This window comes from Filicampus tigris, chromosome 5, assembly GCF_054856515.1.
Source record: "Filicampus tigris isolate MCC_2025a chromosome 5, RoL_Ftig_1.0, whole genome shotgun sequence".
In the NCBI taxonomy this organism is placed as follows: Eukaryota; Metazoa; Chordata; class Actinopteri; order Syngnathiformes; family Syngnathidae; genus Filicampus; species Filicampus tigris.
This window is the reverse complement of record NC_141221.1, coordinates 4795340-4814662: the sequence shown is the minus strand read 5'-3', so window position 1 is coordinate 4814662 and position 19323 is coordinate 4795340. Positions and strand designations below refer to the sequence as shown.

Here is a 19323-nt window from a genome sequence, read left to right as displayed (position 1 = left end):
AGTCCCTTGACGGTTCGCTCGGAGACGATGATGACAAGAAGGCAGCTCGTGTTTGAAACATACTTCCCTTACCACCCCGCTGTGACTCCACCGCACCAAGATGTGGCAACGGATATAAAAAGCATAAAAGGCGGCTGTTGCCCTTTACTTGACAAAGACAGACAACTGATCGGGATCCATGTTGTTTCGTCGCAAACGAGACGCACGCACGCACGCACGCACGCACATGACCGCAAGCTGACGACATCAGGTCGCATCAACGCCACGCGGAGGCTTGCACCTGACAGGCACACAGAAATAAAATTGGAGGACATATGCCTTTGTACGTCAAAATGACGGTATTCCGCTCCAAATATCTGGACATTGTCAAGCCCAGTTTGTCCGCCCCCATCTGCAGCGAATAGATAGTGACTGGTTTTCTCCCTCTATCTAAGCTATGTCCCTCTGCTCCGTCTCTGGTGTTGTCTCTGTTGGCAAGCGCTTGCGCGTGTGGCGTTCCGTTTGTTTTCTTATGTTCAAAACAAAGCGCTGCTTTGATTTGACAGTTGCAGTTGTTCTATGCCCACAAGCATTTCAGTCGTGCGTGTGAGTGTGGTGCGGTGTTGTGTATGACGGCATTTTAGGAGTGTTTATGAGCAAAAAAAAAATAAAAATAAAAATGGTCCCTAACGACCTCTCATACCGGTCCCCTTTCCCTGAACAATTTTTATATGGAATCTTATGAGATCGGCCGCCAAGTGTCAACTGTGTAAAAGTGGACCCTAATTCGCTTACTCTTGTAGAAGTAGACAAAAAAAAAAAAATGCCAAGAAAAATAACAATCACTATGAAAAACATGGCTTGGGAGGGCTTTTCGTTGACATTTTGAAGCTTATTTGTTTGACTCTTGTCCTGTGCAGGCCGGAAATGGACACGGAGTGGACGTATATCCGCGAGCCCGTCGAGAGCAACTCCATGGTGCTGAAGGGCCTCATACCCGAGACCGAATACCAGTTTGTCATCCGAGCCGTCAACGTGCACGGGGCAAGCCCGCCAAGCCACGTCAACAACCCCGTGCGCACCCTGGGTAAGATGCCTTTCCCCCCAACTTTCACCCACTAATTAATTACCCGACAACACGATGGCAATGATTGTAGCTAGCATTCGCCCGTCACCACCATACGAGCAGCAAGAAGTGTGTTAGTAGGTCACTGCGTTACCTGAACAGATGAAAAAATGTCATTTAGTTTATTAACGTGTGTGTCTTTTGTGCACGTGTGTGTGAACAGAAGAAGGGGCGGGAGTGGGCTGGGGGGGGTGGTTAGGCGGGACTGATTGATATTAAAACACGGATGTGAGACTCACACATGGTGTACATAGAAACCACGTTAGGAAATGGCCACTCTATCACATGAGCCATGTCGCACCTACTGTGAGTTACAAAAATATTGGTGTCTCCAAGAGGAGACCCCCTCCCACCCCCCCAACACAAATCCTGTCTCCTTTTGGAGGTACAAGTATTCAGTGATTCATAAAAGTCACATTAGGAGCGCGTTGGCTCAGGTGGGAGGGTGGCCGTCTCTCCAACCTGAAGTTTGTTGGTATATTCCTCAACCCTTGTGTGACTTTTTAAAAAAATGAACTACTCAAAAGCTCAAAAGGTCTCCTTGTAAAATTTACGAAACAAATTTCTGAGTGAAAAAACTTGAATGGTTAATAACTCTCCAAATGTTTTTCTGTGTCAAATTTACTCTGAATATTATTCTCTTCAAAGTGTACATTTTACTCTGTTTGGACTGCGCTCTAAAAACAGTTGGGTTAAAAATACAATTTTGGGTCAAAAAAGGACCGATCCACTACTTGGGTCAATTTGACCCAACTTTCTGGGTTGTTTTCTGCAAAAAGCAACAGCAAAAACAATGCAAGAAAGTGGGTCATTTTGACCCAAATTGACCCACTTTCTTGCATTGTTTTGTACAAAAAACTGGGCTGTTTTTTGACCCAAAATTGTATTATTTTTAACCCAACGACGTCGGATGGGCCGGGACCACTTGGGTCGATTAAACGAATAAATATGTAGACAGGAACTCGGTGGCGGTTAGGCGATGCCCGCTGGTCTTTTTAGACGCCCATTTTTGGCAGATCATGACAAAAAAGCGTTCACACTCACATTCACAACCTCTGGACAATTTAGGGTCTTCAAGTGAACCTAACAAGTCCAAGCGAGGGTACCCGGATATCCCACGCGAGCACAATGCGCCGATTTAAATTTGAACCTCTTGAGTGTGACGCAGCTGCTTCTCAAACTTTTTACACCAAGTATCACTTGAAAAGAGACTTTTCTCTCCAAGCACCACCATCAAGACCGGCATTCCAAACAGGGGGGGGGGGCAAAGGGTGGGGCCGACGGGGTTGGGAGGTCCTGACATCCACTGGGGGGGGGGGGGGGGTGGAGTGCGGGGTTCATCCACGCCTCTCTTCTTCAACTGTCTGTCAAAAATTAGCAAATTTGGGCACTCCAAATTCAAGGTACCACCGTAATAGAATGACATCAGTAACAAAAAAAAGTTCCTGAAAAACAACAAAAAAAAACAGCAGTTAGGGATGGGCGACCAGACAAACGTCCAGAAGCTGTGCAGTGGCCGAGCGTGGTCTCTCAGCGGGGGACCAAAGCGGGTTACGATCAAGTCTCATCAGATGGGATTAAGGACGCCATGCCAGACCCTCTTCTCTGCCTGTCACACACACACACACACACACACACAATGTGTTGCTTCTTGAATGGGCGACAAGGGTGGGCCTGACGCACTGACATACTTTTCTCGAGGCTCCCCTTCACACAACCCCGTGCGTGCGTTGGTGTGGCTGTGTGTGCGTGTGTTTGGTTGGTTACACAACAGCAGATTAGTTTTCCGGGGGACCCCCTCCCCCCTGTTCCAGTGCTCAGTATGCAGGATTTAATGTTACTGGGCTGTGCTAATTAGCATTTTGAAGGAACAGTCCGTGCGGATTCCGAACACTTGTAGCACATTTTCTTATCGTTGAAAGCATTTCCCTGCAAATGTTTTGTTTTCAGGAAGCACTTTAGAAGCTCATTCTCTCGACAATATCTACATCGGCATACTCAGAATGCCAGTGATTTTTTTTGTTTATGTGCTTAACTCATTGCCACTTGCTTATGCTGAATGTACTCACAATTAATGATAAAGTATCTTTTAGCCATCTCTGCCATTTTGTCTTCTGTCGACTGAAAACGACATCACAACTGCTCACAACGACCAATCACGGCTCAGATTCAGAAAACAGGTCAGCCGTGATTGGTCGTTGTGAGTAATTGTGATGTCATTTTCAGTCGACAGAAGACAAAATGGCCGTCCCCGGAGATGGCTAAAAACGAGTAGATTAACACTTATTCCACAAATGTAATATTTATCAGAATGCCGTGTTTCAACTAGTGGGCCTATTGGGAACATATTCTTGAAAAAAATATGTTTGGGTTGACTTCCGCTTTAAAGAGAAGAAATTGCATTGAGTAGACGAGAGGAATGCAATACACGATAATATAACGATCCAAACGTCACAATATGATATTATCACGATGTGAACCATACAATACGATAATTATCACTGTATTTTGGGGAGGTTGGCGATATAAAAAAAACAATACTGTATAAAAAATCATAATATTGTAAAAAAAAAAAAAAAAAAACAATTTTCATGATATTGGAAAAAAAGCACAGCGTTGTGTTTTGTAATAATAATAATAGCAGTCACAAAGAAATAGGCTTGGCCAGTCCCTTTATTGTCATGTTTCCGTATTGGCTGAGCGGCACAAAGTATCTTGTCTACGTAGTTCACAATGTTGAGTTCAGCGGAAGCTAGCGAACCGTAATGTTTTTTGACGGAGCTTTTAATATTCTAACATGACGATTGACGCTGAAGATATCGTGGCAATTTTGATATCGCGATATTGCCATTATCGTTCCATCCCTACGATACCTTAACCCCCTTATACTCAACATAAGCTGCTTCAGTATCGCGGACACGCTACAGAGTGCATAAGACTGAGCCACATGCTGTTTCACCAAGTTGAAAGACATTCACGCAGTATGTGATCACATGTACGGCTAAATCTCTGGCTCAGGATCCGCCGATCATGGTTACACCTCTGCTATCTAAACCGGACCATCTTTGGTACGCTACCGGTACATAATTATTATTTCTACACGACCGGTTTTGCTACATCGTTGGCAGATCACTGTTACATTCTTGATACATCTTTGCTAGCTACATGAATTATACACCAGTGGCGCACCACTGGTTGATCTGCAACATTGTTAGGTGGTGCTTCATCTGTGTGTCACTGGTATTAATATGTGATGTGTGCATAATCATTGATTGGTTTGTGCCAAAGTAATTTATCAGCAGTGCATCAACCCCGACCGACTCTGCCAACAGGAGCCTCGGACGTGGGCAGCGCCGATTACGGGCGTTACTTCACAGATACGCAGATCAAGGATGATGACGGTTTTGACATGGATGACTCCGACTATGATATTTTTATTGAGGAAGTAAGTCACCCATATTTCATCAAATTAGAAAGATTATTTTGTGTTGATTTTTTTTTTTTTTTTTTTTAACTTTCACATGGTTCTCAGATGAAGCCGTTCCCCGGTATCGGTCAAGACAGCAGCAAGTCGCAGCTTCGCTCTCGCTCTGGGCCATCGAGTCCGAATGTTGTTTACCGCATGAACACCATGGCGCCGCCCAACGCCACTTCATTACCGTCGGCCTCTTTCTCCACCTCCACCGCCACCACTACGTCAGGCTTTTTCCCAGACTTCTCAGATCTGATTTTCCCCACCAGCTCAGAGCGGCAGGTCACAACCACCACGACCAGGTACCTGCTTCAAAAGTTTTGTTTAAAGCGCAAGTCAACCCAAACATATGTTTTTTTTTTTCAAGAATATGTTCCCAGCAGGCCTACTAGTTGAAACACGGCATTCTGATTAATTTTGTGTTTGTGGAATATAAATTAAGCAGCAAAATCCACCCGTTTTTAGCCATCTCAGGGGGCGGCCATTTTGTCTTCTGTCGACTGAAAATGACATCACAACTGCTCACAACGACCAATCACGGCTGACCTGTTTTCTGAATCTGAGCCGTGATTGGTCGTAGTGAGCGGCTGTGGTGTCATTTTCATTCGACAGAAGACAAAATGGCCGCCCCCGGAGATGGCTAAAACCAGTGGATTAACATTTATTCCACAAACGCAATATTTATCAGAATGCCTTGTTTCAACAAGTGGCCTTGCATAGAACATATTCTTGAAAAAAAAAATGTTTGCGTTGACATCCCCTTTAACAACTTCAATGATCCAAATGTCAAAGTGTCCCTCACTGATCCTCTCCAGCACGGCTACGCCTGCGCCCACGGCCGCCGCCACCACCATGTCACCGTGGAAGGGCGACGTCCCTCGGGTGTACCAACTGACCTGCGACGACACCGTGTGCCCCCCCGACAGCTTTTGCCTCGCAGACTTGGAGAGAGGAGGATCGAGATGCCACTGTAACCTCGGACGTGCCGGCGACACTTGTTCTCAAGGTAAAATTAGTCACGAATGATAAATAAAGTCAACTTTTTTCCTGAAGACATTTCTAATGGAACAAATGAACTGAAAAATGACCGTTGAAAAACATGAAAAAGTAAAATACTTACCATACATAAAATGCAATAAAATGAAGCAAATTCCACATAGTGTTTAAAAAAAACACACGTAAGATTGTCTTGAGAAAGTCTGTTAGCTCAATGCTAGCACACAATGATAGACGTCATAGTTAATGAATGCTAATGAATTAGCATTGATATGCAATAATTGTAAACCTTAAAACGTCTACTTTAACACAAGCGATAGCATCACATGCAACATGCGCATGTAAAAATACCGACACGCATATATTCTTTATCCTCTGAAAAAAAAAAACTGACATTATTGCAGCTTACTTGTGACTATGTTTCAACTCGTTCAGTACCAGACATTTTCAGACCCTCTTTTACCCTAACGTTTGAAAAAATGTGAACAAAATATGAAAAAATGTAATGTCTGGACTGTGAAAAGACAAATAAATATGTCTGAGGGTTGACTGTAGAGTGCTATTTTTTTTAATTAAAAACAAATGACAGAAATGTTTGTTGGTGTTTTTTTTTGAATGAATGGCTTTTGCATTCATTTCAACGGGGAAAGATTATTTGAGATGCAAGTGTTTACAAGCATGGTCACGGAAATACAACTTGTATTTAAAGACACCAATGTATTAATAAAGTAAAATAAAATAAAATAAAAACAAGATATTAAGATGAATTAAAACGTTTTAAAATGGCAAAAAAAATTATATCTAAAAATCTATTAAAGTGAATAGAATGCAAAGAGTTTGGGTAAAGCCATTTTAAAAAATTAATACAAATAGAAACATGATTTTTTTTTTTTTAAATAATTAAAATGTTGAAAAATCATCAAAAATGTATTAAAACTGAAAAGTCCTCACGGTTAGTGTTGCTACGACTGCAACATTGATGCCGCTTGGCGTAAGAGAATTTTTGCACATGGTTCCGGCATGCATTTCTTTTGCCAATACAAACAATTCATTCAATGCATTTGGCCATTTCATTGGGCACACCTGCACAATCTAATGCTGTCCAATAAAACTCAATGGACAACATAATAGCGTTGAGTTATCTTTGTTGTTCCTTTTCAGAGGTGTCCGTCAAGTTTCCCAGGTTCTATGGCTACTCGCACATGACCTTTGAACCTCTGAAGAACTCCTACCAGACCTTTCACATATCAGTGGAGTTCAAGGTGAGGCTGAACGCTTTATGGAAGCCATTTCTGCTTATCCCCATGACAACCGTGATTATAGTAATTGCGTTTGCGAGCGGCACAGGCGGACGCCGAGGATGGCTTGCTGTTGTACTGCGGTGAGAACGAACACGGCCGCGGAGACTTCACCTCTTTGGCCCTGCTGGAAGGCAAGCTACATTACAGGTGATGACGCACACCAACACATCGACGTGGTCAATAATCGACGTGGCTGGACCAGCCGGGACGCTTCTCGAGTTCTGCCATCAGTGGCCACGGTTACTTTTTAGAGTTTCGTTGTGTGCGTTCGTAACAAACGTCTTCAAAATGCTGCAGCCGGAGTTCTAACAAAAAACAAACAGGTACGAGCAGGGGCGGAGCCAGAACGTGGCTAATGGGTGGGCCTGGAAAAATCAGGGTGTAAAATGACAAACTGAATATGACGTTCAGATCTTCCGTAGACAACCACAATTATGCCATTCTAAATATTCAATAAAATAAAAACACAACAAAGTGCAAATTTAAAAAATTATTTCTTTTTTTTTTTTCATGAATCTCACTGGGTGGGCAGTCCGTCAGTCACCCATAGCTCCGCCCCTGCGTACGGAGCACATCCGGTTTTAAACTCTCTCCATGGGAGAAGTTGGAAGTTAGAATAAAGAAATTTGGCAAAATACCTGCACAAAAAATGGAAAGTGTGCAAAGTTACCTGTACTTTGACTTTGTCAACTGGCGGCGGCCAGATGTTGTGAAGTCCACTGGTGCCATCTAGTGTCCGAATGGCTGAAACGGATTCATAAGTAAAACTTTAGCTCACAACGCAGCGGAAGATATTGATCAAATTATGGCTCCTATCTCGAAAAACTCATTCATCTGGGCAATCATAACCTCAAGGAATCCCTGTACTACTATTACCGCTACAAGAAGAACAACTACTACTACTACTTCGACTATCACTTTTACAACTGAGGGAATTTTAAAGTCTACATCTTGTATCGCAATTACACTGTTATTATACTGTTATTACACATTACGAGGCATCATTCATTGTTTTGATTAAAATCTTTAGCGCTACTGGTTTACTTTGTTCTTTATGAATTTAGAGGCTATATCTATCATTACACTTTGGCACTATTAGTATCGTGGTGTATGCTGATGCCTTTCACACAGATGGCACTTGTTGGAGTCCCAATCAGTTCACCAATACCCAGCAATCCCGTATATAAATAAATAGGTTGCATCAGGAAGGGCATCCGGTGTGAAAACTGGCTAGGTCTTTTATTACAACCTTATCACATTCTTATCACAGACTAATAAGTCACTTGTTGTTGATGCATTATTATTACTATTAATTGTTTAATATATCAATTTGTTGTTTTGCTAATCAAAAGCAACAATTTTGTAATTGCAGGTTTAACTGCGGAACAGGCGCCGCACAGATTGTCAGCGAGAGCCGCGTGGTAGTTGGACAGTGGCACACGGTCGCCGTCTTCAGGGACGGCACGAGCGGCTGGTTACGACTGGACAATGACACGCCCATATCTGGTCGATCCCCGGTAACAAAGCCGAGTCCGATCGTGTTCAAAGGCTGCAGGCGTTTCTAACGAAGCAGCCGAAGACTGCATAGCAATTTTACACAAAATAGTGGCTCTCGTTATCAATGGAATTAGTGCCGTGTCCCAATTAGTCTCCGAGCGTGTTATCCACGTCACACAAATAAACGCTATCAAATAGACGCCTCCATTTACCATGACATTAAAAAACTGTAATTAAGTGGCTTTAAAGCATTGATCGCTAAACCTAAAAAAACGGAACTTTGTGCAAATATATTACCGTATTTTCCGGGCTATAAGATATATAAGCCGCACCCACTCTATTTTTTTTTTAGAAAATTTGGGAAAAAAACTTATATAAGCTGCACCTATCTATGTTGAAAACCTTTATATTTATTGTATTTACAGAACGATTATGAACTGTAAACGTACATGTATGTACCTGAGCAGATTTTTTTCTAAGAGTGCCTTTTAAGACTGCAGCAACGTTGCTGATTAAAACGGAACAGAACCAAGAGAAAATAAACAATACTTATCGTGATTTCGCTGCCGGCTGCCGCTCCAGTTTGTCAGCTAATGTCCACCAGACTCCACCATCCACTGTTCTAATACATTCTACATATGCACCTGTCTTGTTTTATGTTAATAAAGTCAGTCAATCTAAAACACGATGTGCTGCCAACTACTAAATCAACAATAGCATTTGACATCGAAACAACTGAAGTGACATGAGCCAATCACATTCGTGTGCACTTCAGGGACCTCTCGGAAAACATAAAATCAAAGAATTACAGCACCTAATGCAATAACCGAGCGCATAGCGCCCTCGCCTGTTGAACTCCTCCACCTGCACTCACTTCCAGTTAATGGGAAATGTATTATATTGAATTGTACTGTCATTCCGGTTAGAGCGCCCCAAGCGGTGGAAGAAAAGTCCACAGAATAGGACTATAAACCGCATGACTCAAAACCTAGGAAAAAAGTCGCGGCATAATCCGGAAAATACGGTATGTCCTGTGGAAAAGAAACGAGTGCAAAGTTCGTTTTGCCGTTCAGGGCCAGTACACCAAGATCACGTTCCGCTCGCCGCTGTACGTCGGTGGAGCTCCGAGCACCTACGGGCTGGCGAGGGCGACGGGCGCCGGCGGAGGCTTCGTGGGCTGCATCCAAAGCTTGAGTCTCAACGGCAAGGCCACCGACGTCAGACCGTGGCCGCTGGGCAGAGCTCTGAGCGGCGCCGACGTAGGTGGGCGGACTGCGTGGCGTATATTACACGGTGGACGTAAGCGCCGCAGCATCCCAGGTCGTCCGACATTGCCGCTGCTTTGTGCGTGTGCTTGCAGGTGAGTGCAGCGACAGCGTGTGCGACGTGGCGGGATGCGCTAACGGCGGCGTGTGCTTTGCCAACCGAGCCGACGGCTTCATCTGCCTCTGTCCGCTCGGCTTCAGGGGAGCACTGTGCCAAGACAGTGAGACCGGTCTTCTTTCTTTCTCTCTCCATTCATTCTGTCACACACACAGAACCGGTCACGATTCTGTCCCACTTGGTGTTAAATCTTCTCACGGAATTCAAATTTGAGATCTTTATGTTTGAAGCCTCAAAAGGTTGATGAACTTAGTTGATCAATCTGCTTTTTTTGCTGATCATAATGGCGTAAAAAAACGGATTTCAACATAAAGGCCCTCCACAACGCTCCCCCCCCCAGGCTTCTCTCTGTCCTCACCGCTCTTCAACGAGACAATGTTGTCTTACGCCGTGGTGCCGTGGCCTCAGCCCTCCCAGAGCTATTTGTCCTTCATGGAGTTCGAGATGACCTTCCGGCCTTCGGCGCCCGATGGCACGCTGCTGTACAGCGACGACGACGGCAGCGGCGACTTCCTGGCCATTAACCTGCTGGACGGATACGTGGAGTTCAGATTCGACTGTGGCTCTGGAGGGGCTGTTTTAAGGTATCCTTAGAGAGGAAGTCAACGCAAACTTTTTTTTTTTTTCAAGAATTGTGTTCTATGCAAGCCCACTAGTTGAAACAGGGCATTCTGCTAAATAATGCGTTTGTGGAAAAAGTGTTTATGCACTCGTTTTTCGCCATCTCTGGGCGGCCATTTTGTCTTCTGAAAATGACATCACAACTGCTCCCAACGATCAATCACGGCTCCCTTTCAGAAAACAGGTCAGCCGTGATTGGTCGTTGTGAGCAGTTGTGATGTCATTTTTAGTCGACAGAAGACAAAATGGCCGCCCCCAGAGATGGCTAAAAACAAGTGCATTTAGCTGCTTAACTTATATTCCACAAACGCAAAATTAATCATAATGCTGTGTTTCAACTAGTGGGCCTGCTGGGAACATATTCTTGAAAAAAATATGTTTGGGTTAACTTCAGTAGCATCAGTGAAAGCCACTTTGTCATCCATACACTGCCACCTAGTGGGAAAACCCCTTCATGCGCAATGGTCAGAACAGTGGAAATCTACTCAAAAGTAGTTTCTTCACATGTGCTTGTATTGATATCAATTGTGATATCGGTTGCTTCAATTGATGTTTTATTCTACATGAAATGCGCTATATAAATAAAATTGTATTGTATTGTATTGTATGAATTGAGTCTTGATGTGATGTCATACTTGGGCATCAGTCACTACAGCGGCCGCTCGGTTGTCATACCATACACTGCCATCTAGTGGTCAAAGCGGTTACACGTTGTGCTCGCTACACACAATAGCGTCCACTGTCCTGACTGATGCGCATCTTTGCCATCAAGACTCATGAATGTAGATGAAAATAACCTTTGAATAGCTGTGCATTTTAATGAACATGCGTCATAAAAGGCTTGGCCACGGTGGCAGTTTATGGAAAGACACCTTATTAAAGAAGGACGTCAACCTAAGCATGTTTTTTTCAAGAATATATTCTATGCAGGCCTACTAGTTGAAACACAGCATTCTGATTAATATTGCATTTGTGAAATATGAATTAAGCAGCAAAACCCACCCGTTTTTAGCCATCTCAGGGGCGGCCATTTTGTCACTTCTGTCGACTGACGATGAAATCGAAGTTGCTCAGGGATAATGACCAATCATGGCTCAGCTTCAGAAAACAGGTGAGCTGTGATTGGTCGTTACCTGAGCCGTGAGCAAGTATGATGTCATTTTCAGTCGACATAGTGACAATGGCCACTACCAGAGATGTCTAAAAACAGGTGGATTAACTCTTATTCCACAAACACAATATTTATTAGAATGCTTTTGTTTCAACTACTTGCCGTGCAAAGAACATATTCTTGAAAAAAAATATGTTTGGGTTGACTTCCCAACATCCACTGACTGATGCTTTTTTTTTTTGTAAGGCACTGACATTCCAATGATAATAATAATAAAATGATGCTTCAGGAGTGAAGAGCAGATTGATATGGACACCTGGCACGAGTTGAGGGTGTCCCGCACGGCGAAAAGTGGAATCCTGCAAGTGGACAGCCAGAAGGCAGTGGAAGGATTTGCTGAGGTACTTGCAAGTTTGACCACAAGGGGGCAGACAAACTCCTCTGTATGATTCCGTCAATTTATTGCTGAGTAGAAAAAAAACAACAAACATACATTATACGTATGCTTTGGATGTGTACGCAGGGAGCTTTCACGCAAATCAACTGCAGCTCAGCACTTTACATCGGCGGTGTAGCACAGTATGACAAAACCAAGAGAACGGCGGGCGTCAGGAGGCCCTTCACAGGAACGATTCAAAAGGTATCATACTGAATTTCCAATGTGCAATCTCCACATACACGCTGTGTGCTTCTCGAAAAACTAATGAAACACTCATTCTTAGCTAGGTTAACCGCCACAAATAAGTTCAAAACAATGAAACACTCTGTTGCAACTTTAATGGCAAAGGCAGGTCCTGTTGTAGCTCCTTTTTAATATTTTTATAACGTTATAAATGTGCAAAAAACAAATCTAAATAATTTAACAAATCAAAAAGCAGAGATTTTAGCCCTTAAAAACAATCAAATATGCCATCTTGACTTAAATGGTAAAGGCAGTTCGCATTGACTGTTTTTTTATTTTTTTTATTTAATGATGTCATAAAAGTTTAAAAAGGAATTAACTACTTTCAAAAACACTGTTAATATTCAAACAAAAGGATTTTTAGTGCATCTAATTTTTAATCTTAATAAATCCGGATTAGTGTGAAAACAAGTTAACCTCCGAATATCAGGAAATAGAAAATAATGAAACACTCCGTCTTAACTGAAAGTCGCATTACTTTTCATTTATAAAATAGTTAATAATGCAATAAGAGTAAAATGAAGTTAAGTGATATAACTTAAATGAAGTAAGTAAATTAAACACTGAATAATTTAAAGTAGTATAACTCAGCTTCCAGTTTAATGGCAAAAGCAGGCTCTCTTGTTTCTCATTTTAACATTTTCAATAATGCCAAAAAGTGTAAAAAAACAAAAAAAAAAAAACTAAAAGCACACCGTTATTGTTAGAGCGCAAAAGCAACAAAACACTCTCAGAGCTTAAACGGCGAAGAAAGTTTGCAATGCATACGATTTGAAACATTCTTAACAATGCCACAAAGCAAATAAAAGTAGTTGTTAACCCTAAGAATCAGTTCAAGAAATTGACTGCGGAAAAAAATTGCCGACTAGAAAAAACCCATTGTGCCCACCTAGCTGGTCCTGAACGATCGCACCATCGCCATCGCCAGCGGCTCGGCGGGCGGCGTCAACGTGGCCAACTCGGAGCACCCGTGCGTGCAAAGCCCTTGCGCCAACGGCGGCAGCTGCAGGCCCAAGTGGGACGCCTACGAGTGTGACTGCCCCCTCGGGTACGATGGCAGACACTGCCAGAAAGGTCCGTTGGCTGCACGCTTTCTTTTTGTTCCCTTCATTATATGACCAATCAGATTTGCTTCGTTCTTGTCCTTTTTCAAGTGGAATGCTTGAATCGAATGGTCATGCTAATTTACTTGAATGCCGCACTTCCTGTACTGATTTCAACCACGTGACAGGGATTACATTTATACATATGTTACAATTCATATATATATATATATGTATTCTTTAAATTTCTTCCATTTAAAATTTTCTGTATTTTTCCACATTTTATTTCATTTTATAATATCCCTTTGTTTTGTTTTTTTATTCAATTCATATTTAATTGAGTGTAGCCATTAATGTATAACGTTAACGGCAAACATTCAGAATGGGATTATTTTTCAATTATTTTGTCTTTTTTATTTAATTTTTCATTGGAAATTATATAATTTCTTTCTTTGTATTTTTGTATATTCTCTCTCTCTCTCTCTCTCTCTCTCTCTCTCTCTCTCTCTCTATCTCTCTCTATCTCTCTCTATCTCTCTCTGAATATCTGCTGAATGATGGGCTTTATGCAGGGTGGGGGTCTGGGCGGGGAGATTACGCCCTTTGCCCATCCGTTTTGCACGGCCATGAATGCATCACTGGTTTCATAGGCCTTGAACCATATGATCTTTCGTCCTCCTGTCCTGGATTAAATTTTTTTTCCCGCTCTTATTGTGAAACTCAATATGACATCACGTAGTACACATATGAATTCTTTAAACCTGTCTATGACTTCCGTTTTTTTTTTTTTTTTTTTTTTCATGCAGAGTGTGGAAACTACTGCTTGAACAGTAAGTCATTCTGCACTTGTAATGCTCTGCTTCTTGAATGAGCACATCCTGCATTATTTCCATCAACACACATGGCAATAATGTACCTTGTGACGCGTCACATGTTGCCGCCGCCGCCGCGCACGCTTGGTCGTGGCAAGTAAGCCCGTTTTCCCTCCTTGTCCTGTCGCAGCCGTGACGGAAGCCATCGAGATCCCACAGTTCATGGGTCGCAGTTACCTCACCTACGACAACAGGGACATTCTCAAAAGGTCGGGATGAAGAGGACACAAAATGTTATGAAAAACGTTATGATTGCTTTGATTGTTGTCGTTTCCCAATATCCTGACCTAACGTTTTTGCCCAAATGAGCAAAAGTAAAGAAAGCGTGTTGTTTGCGTCAAAGGGTGTCAGGTTCGAGGAACAACGTGTTCATGCGCTTCAAGAGCAGCGCCGGGGACGGCCTGCTGCTGTGGCGGGGAGACACGCCCATGAGAGCCAACAGCGACTTCCTGTCGGTGGGCCTGCGGGACGGCGCGCTGATCTTCAGGTCGCGGGAACAGGGCCAACCCATTTAGTTTGACCCCTTTCCTACTCGACGCGAATGTCAACGTGCCGTCATTGTTCTGCTGTAGTTATAACCTGGGCAGCGGTGCGGCCAACATTGTCGTCAACGGAACCTTCACTGATGGAAAGTGGCACAGAGTCAAAGCTGTCAGGTGAAATAGCAACGCAAACAAAGACATTTGAAGACCTTATTATTATTATTATTATTAGGAACCTGATATTATGACTTGCTTGACTTTAATTTTGACTGAGTATTCTGTTTCCTTTGTACTTCTCATAAAATTACAAGTATATGCTTATCAAATTACGTTTTTATCCTCATACTTCATATTCTTGTAAAGTTTTGATTTTGGAATTTCTCTTTCAACAATAATAATGATTTATTATCATAAATTACACCTATATCGTGGTCAATAATGACTTTATTCCCATAAAATTTTGACTTTTATTTTAGTACAAATTTGGATGCAACATTCTTGTAAAATTTGAACTTTATTTTCATTAGATTATGACTTTATTGTTGTTTTAATTATGACTTCATATTCTTGGAAAAATGTTTTTATTTATTATCTTTATTTTTTTTATAAATTCATTAGTACTATTGAATCTTCCTAAAATGATAACCTAATTGACCAGCTGTTCTGCGCGTTTAGGGACGGTCAGTCCGGGAAGCTGACCGTGGACGACTACGGTGCCAAAACGGGTCGGTCGCCGGGCAAGATGAGACAGCTCAACATCAACGGGCCCTTATATGTCGGTAAGTTACTTCTCATATCGCCATCCTGATATGAACGATCGGAATGACGTTGTTGCTCTGCGCATGCGTGCGTGCGTGTGTGTGTTAGGAGGCATGAAGGAGATCGCCTTGCACACCAACCGGCAGTACGTGGGCGGCCTGCTCGGCTGCGTGTCGCATTTCACGCTGTCCACCGACTACCACGTGGCGCTGGTGGAAGACGCCGCTGACGGCAAGAACATCAACACGTGCTCCAACTAGGACTCGCTCCGGCAACTGTTTCCGAACTCTTTCCGTCTCCAAAAACCCGAAACCATTGTGGTTAGCGGCGGAAAAAGAAGAGCAAAAATGCTTACAGCTAATTTGGGTCTTTGCAAGGACTTTTTTTTTTTCCTTGGGGTGGTTCCAAGCACATTTCTATTTTTTCTAATGCAAATCCTTGTTTGATTGCTGGAATGAGCGACTGATCCGCGGGATCAAGCATTATGTGTCTGTTTTTTCGGCGGCCTGACCTAGAGCTGCTAGCGGTGATCAAGTTCTTTGTAGGGGATTTGGTCGGGCCTTTAGGGACCTTCTCTCACTTTTCAAGCCATTATTTTGTCTTCTCCTCGTGCTCGTGTAGACAAAGCAATAGTCGGCCAAAGTGGAGCGCGTAGTGGAATTTATGTGTTTTTAGTGCTGTTTTCCTATGTAGATATGCTCTCCGGTTCCTCTTCCTGCTCTTGAATGCTTGTTGTTGCTAAGAAGGATTCATAGGGCGTGGTTGTAACTCTGCCCCAAAGCCCAATAATTAAAAAAAAAAAAAAAAAAAAAGGACTGGTGCTCCGCTGGACAGAAAATTGACAGGAACGAAGTCAGACCAGACACGCAATCCCTATAAAACAGAAATCAAATTGTATCAATCTAGCGCAGGATATGTCAGAGATCAACAGAATGGCTCAAGTTCTTGCTCCTGCTCACGGTAGCTTCTTGTTGAAAGGGCACAAATCGGAACCCGGAATCGGCCATCGAGAGAAAATTAGCATGAATTTGTCAGGGCCAGGCTGTGCCCCTGGACCGAGTAGGCAGGAACAGGAACAGTAAGTCTGGAATAGCAACACAATCAGGAACGGAAAGCAAATTGAATCCAGTGATCAGATTTTGTACCGTAAATCCACAGAATAAGTCAAGTTCCCGTTCCTGTTCTCAGTCATTTGCTGGTCGAATCGTATTAGGGTTCAATCCTAACTGTCCCACGGGCCAATTTAAAAAATGTCATTTATCTGGCACGGCCACAAAGCTGCTGGAATGACAAAATCCCTGCCCCTGGAACCGATGGTCAGCAGGAACAGGAACGGACTGGATCTTTCTCTGATCTTTGGGTCTGTTGCGTTTGTGTTAGCATCCCAGGCCCTTTTCCAGTGGCACCAAATGTGCTAGTTGGGTCACGCGAGGTGAAGCTCGACAGATTGACAGTCGTGAGTCAACAGCGAATAAACACGCAGCAGCTTCGGTTTTCAGCAAAATAAAGCAAATGTCAGCAATCACCGTTGGCCATTTTATTTTATTTTAATAAGTATGTCACGTCGAAACAGAGAGACTGAAATGAGACATATGAATAATCTTATTCGTATTTCTACTTGAATTTCAAATCAAGATTGATAAAATGATGCTAGTACAGTCGATATGCTGACAAAACGAGCCAATTTTGTTGTTTTCTATTATTTTGTAATGACAAAAAACATGTCAGCAGATATGTGGAGTACAATCCTAGTATTTTTTTTACATGTCATTTTCGCTTTTCACAACGTGTTCATTTTAAAGTCTTTTTTTTTTCCAAAAGTGGTAGCAGCTCACAGTTTGTTTGTTTTTTAATTTCATTGAATTGTAATTGTCATTTAAAATTTTTAATTAAAGGGGAATTTACAATTTTAAAAAGAAATCGCTTTTTGTCACATTGGGTACAAGTGCCAGAATGACCTGACAGTAGCGCACGAGTAAAATGATCCGTGAAAAACACGTGCCCTCTCGAGGTTTTAAAAATTTGCAACAATTCTGTTCAACGGGTACGTTTATCACCACATATTGATTTTCAACTGATTGTACATTCCAATGAAATAAAACTTCAAACTGATAAAGTAAACTAGCAGTATTGGCTAACGTTGGCTTGTAGGTTTGAGCGTAATCAGCCATGAAGGTTCATCACACTGCTCACGGCGATAGGCACCTCAACAAGGGCAAAGACATTTCTCTGGTCACGAATGGATCGCTGAGTCCATTTCTGTTCAGAAATTTGATGTCGCCACGTGAGATGTGAGTACGCCACATTTCAAGGGAATGAGAAGAGCTGCTTTGTTTGTCGGTGAATGGAGTCGACCGTGTTCACGCCCGTAGCGGCGCAAACTGCCCATTTAAAAAAAAAAAAAAAAAGCCTACTCGCGCAGTTCTGTGAAATTAACAACACCCAGTCTAACTCACCTCCGACGCCTACTTGCGCAGTTCTGTGAAATTAACAACACCCAGTCTAACTCACCTCCGACCAGATTGTGTGCCGTGCCGGGTCAAAAATAGGGCCCCTTTTGTTATTGAGGTGGTCGGGAAAACAGCAATTGGTCCTTCACAGATGTTTTGTTGGAGGCTATTTAAAGGGAGGAATTTACAGAAACACTTAAAGGTCTGCACAGGCCTCCCTTTATTGCGCCTTTTCTATTTCTTTTCGATATCGGTGATGTCAGAGTGAAGTGGCTTCAATATCCAGTGGTGAAGATGTAACACCCATTGATGGACATAATCAGTTAAAGAAGACGAAGATCAAGTCAAGCGCTGTAAAATACAAAAACAATAAAACAGTCCAGCTTAACTTTGATAGAAAATCCAACTGAGGCTATCTGAACTGCGGTCACTTTTTGTATTTTTCATTTTCAATTGAAGCCTTTAGCATTCTGCCTTAGTGGTGATTTTCAAATGAATTCAAGACATTGTCTGTCCCTTTCAGAGTGTGCTAATGTAAAAGTATGTCTAATTTAGAGCTCCTTGTGACGTTAGCAGCTAATTAGCAGCTCATTAGCATCCGAACAATGGGCTCCCATGCCCTGGCATCCCCGCTTTACGCCTCGCTTGACCTTGCAAACGCTCTGTGCCGCCCAGTGGAATATTCTATTGAGTTTTGTTTGATTATATTACATCACACTTGCGCGCGCGCACACTCAGCATTTATAAATAGGTCAATCCAAAACCTCCATGTTGCACACACATATCATGTCTTGCCCTCTCTCAAGTCTGTTTTGATCATAAAGGTAAATGGAGTGCAGTTAAATAGCGCTATAGCTACACCGCATTGTCTAAAACACTTTACCAAGCCTCAAATTCACATTTTTTAAAAACATATCGGCGTGTGCATATGTGGCCGACGCGCAACTGCGTAAACCTACAGAATGGTTTTTCTTTTCAATAACTTTATATAACTTATTTTAACCTCCAGGATCTATCGGCATACACCGGCTGTTTACCGGTTTTGGTAAAGTTTTAAATCCATCTGTGTTCTGTTGGACCAGCTAGCCGTAGCTAAGCTAAGGTAACTAGCTCCAGTGTCCTGCGAAAATGTTGAACCGGGCGAATAATATAAATGTATACAGGTAGAACTTTAACAATCCCTGAAGAAAATACTGAAAAGGAGGCGCAAGCAGGTAGGACATCCTGACAATTGAATGAAAAAATTGAGTGTGGTGTACATGATGAATGTGGTCGACAGACCATCACTATGCTCAAAGGCTACTACAATAAAACCCACAATGCTTAAAAGCTAAGACGGAAAACACAAAAGTATTTTGAGGCGATGAAAAAGTCAAATAAGACTGAATATAAACAAAAATAGTAAGTACTCACCGCTTTTAACCAAACGTAATGAAATTCCTGCGAAAACACTTATCGGCATTGTGAGCATGTTTGCTCAAGCGCACTGGGCATTGGCAGGACGGCTCGACGGGTAGGAAGGAATTTCAGAACATCGGTCCAGTGTCCA

The 19323-nt window shown here is 42.6% G+C and overlaps 1 protein-coding gene and 1 long non-coding RNA gene across 4 annotated transcripts in view; one reads left to right on the top strand and one right to left on the bottom strand.

The window, feature by feature from the left end:
- The window catches only part of egflam (EGF-like, fibronectin type III and laminin G domains), a 27344-nt gene extending 9899 nt beyond the window's left edge, over positions 1-17445 (top strand). Inside the window, exons 7-25 of the mRNA XM_086031161.1 lie at positions 900-1066; positions 4438-4550; positions 4638-4879; positions 5393-5583; positions 6735-6835; positions 6921-7021; positions 8247-8391; positions 9445-9634; positions 9732-9857; positions 10095-10338; positions 11776-11887; positions 12010-12126; positions 13062-13242; positions 14018-14041; positions 14214-14292; positions 14427-14570; positions 14656-14739; positions 15241-15344; positions 15433-17445. Coding sequence (XP_085887287.1) covers positions 900-1066; positions 4438-4550; positions 4638-4879; positions 5393-5583; positions 6735-6835; positions 6921-7021; positions 8247-8391; positions 9445-9634; positions 9732-9857; positions 10095-10338; positions 11776-11887; positions 12010-12126; positions 13062-13242; positions 14018-14041; positions 14214-14292; positions 14427-14570; positions 14656-14739; positions 15241-15344; positions 15433-15584 — 2617 coding nt within the window. The 3' untranslated portion in view covers positions 15585-17445. The remainder of the gene's footprint in view (positions 1-899; positions 1067-4437; positions 4551-4637; positions 4880-5392; positions 5584-6734; positions 6836-6920; positions 7022-8246; positions 8392-9444; positions 9635-9731; positions 9858-10094; positions 10339-11775; positions 11888-12009; positions 12127-13061; positions 13243-14017; positions 14042-14213; positions 14293-14426; positions 14571-14655; positions 14740-15240; positions 15345-15432) is intronic.
- On the bottom strand, positions 1999-19323 carry LOC147147021 (uncharacterized). Of its 3 annotated transcripts, none has more exons than XR_015086861.1 (6): positions 19188-19323; positions 14128-14265; positions 11803-11951; positions 10113-10282; positions 7545-7618; positions 1999-2714 (listed from the first exon to the last, which is right to left on the bottom strand). It is a non-coding gene; the product is annotated as an uncharacterized LOC147147021 (long non-coding RNA). The 3 variants fall into 3 exon arrangements; XR_015086862.1 differs by lacking the exon at positions 1999-2714 and adding an exon at positions 6207-6998; XR_015086860.1 differs by lacking the exons at positions 1999-2714; positions 7545-7618 and adding an exon at positions 7625-9894.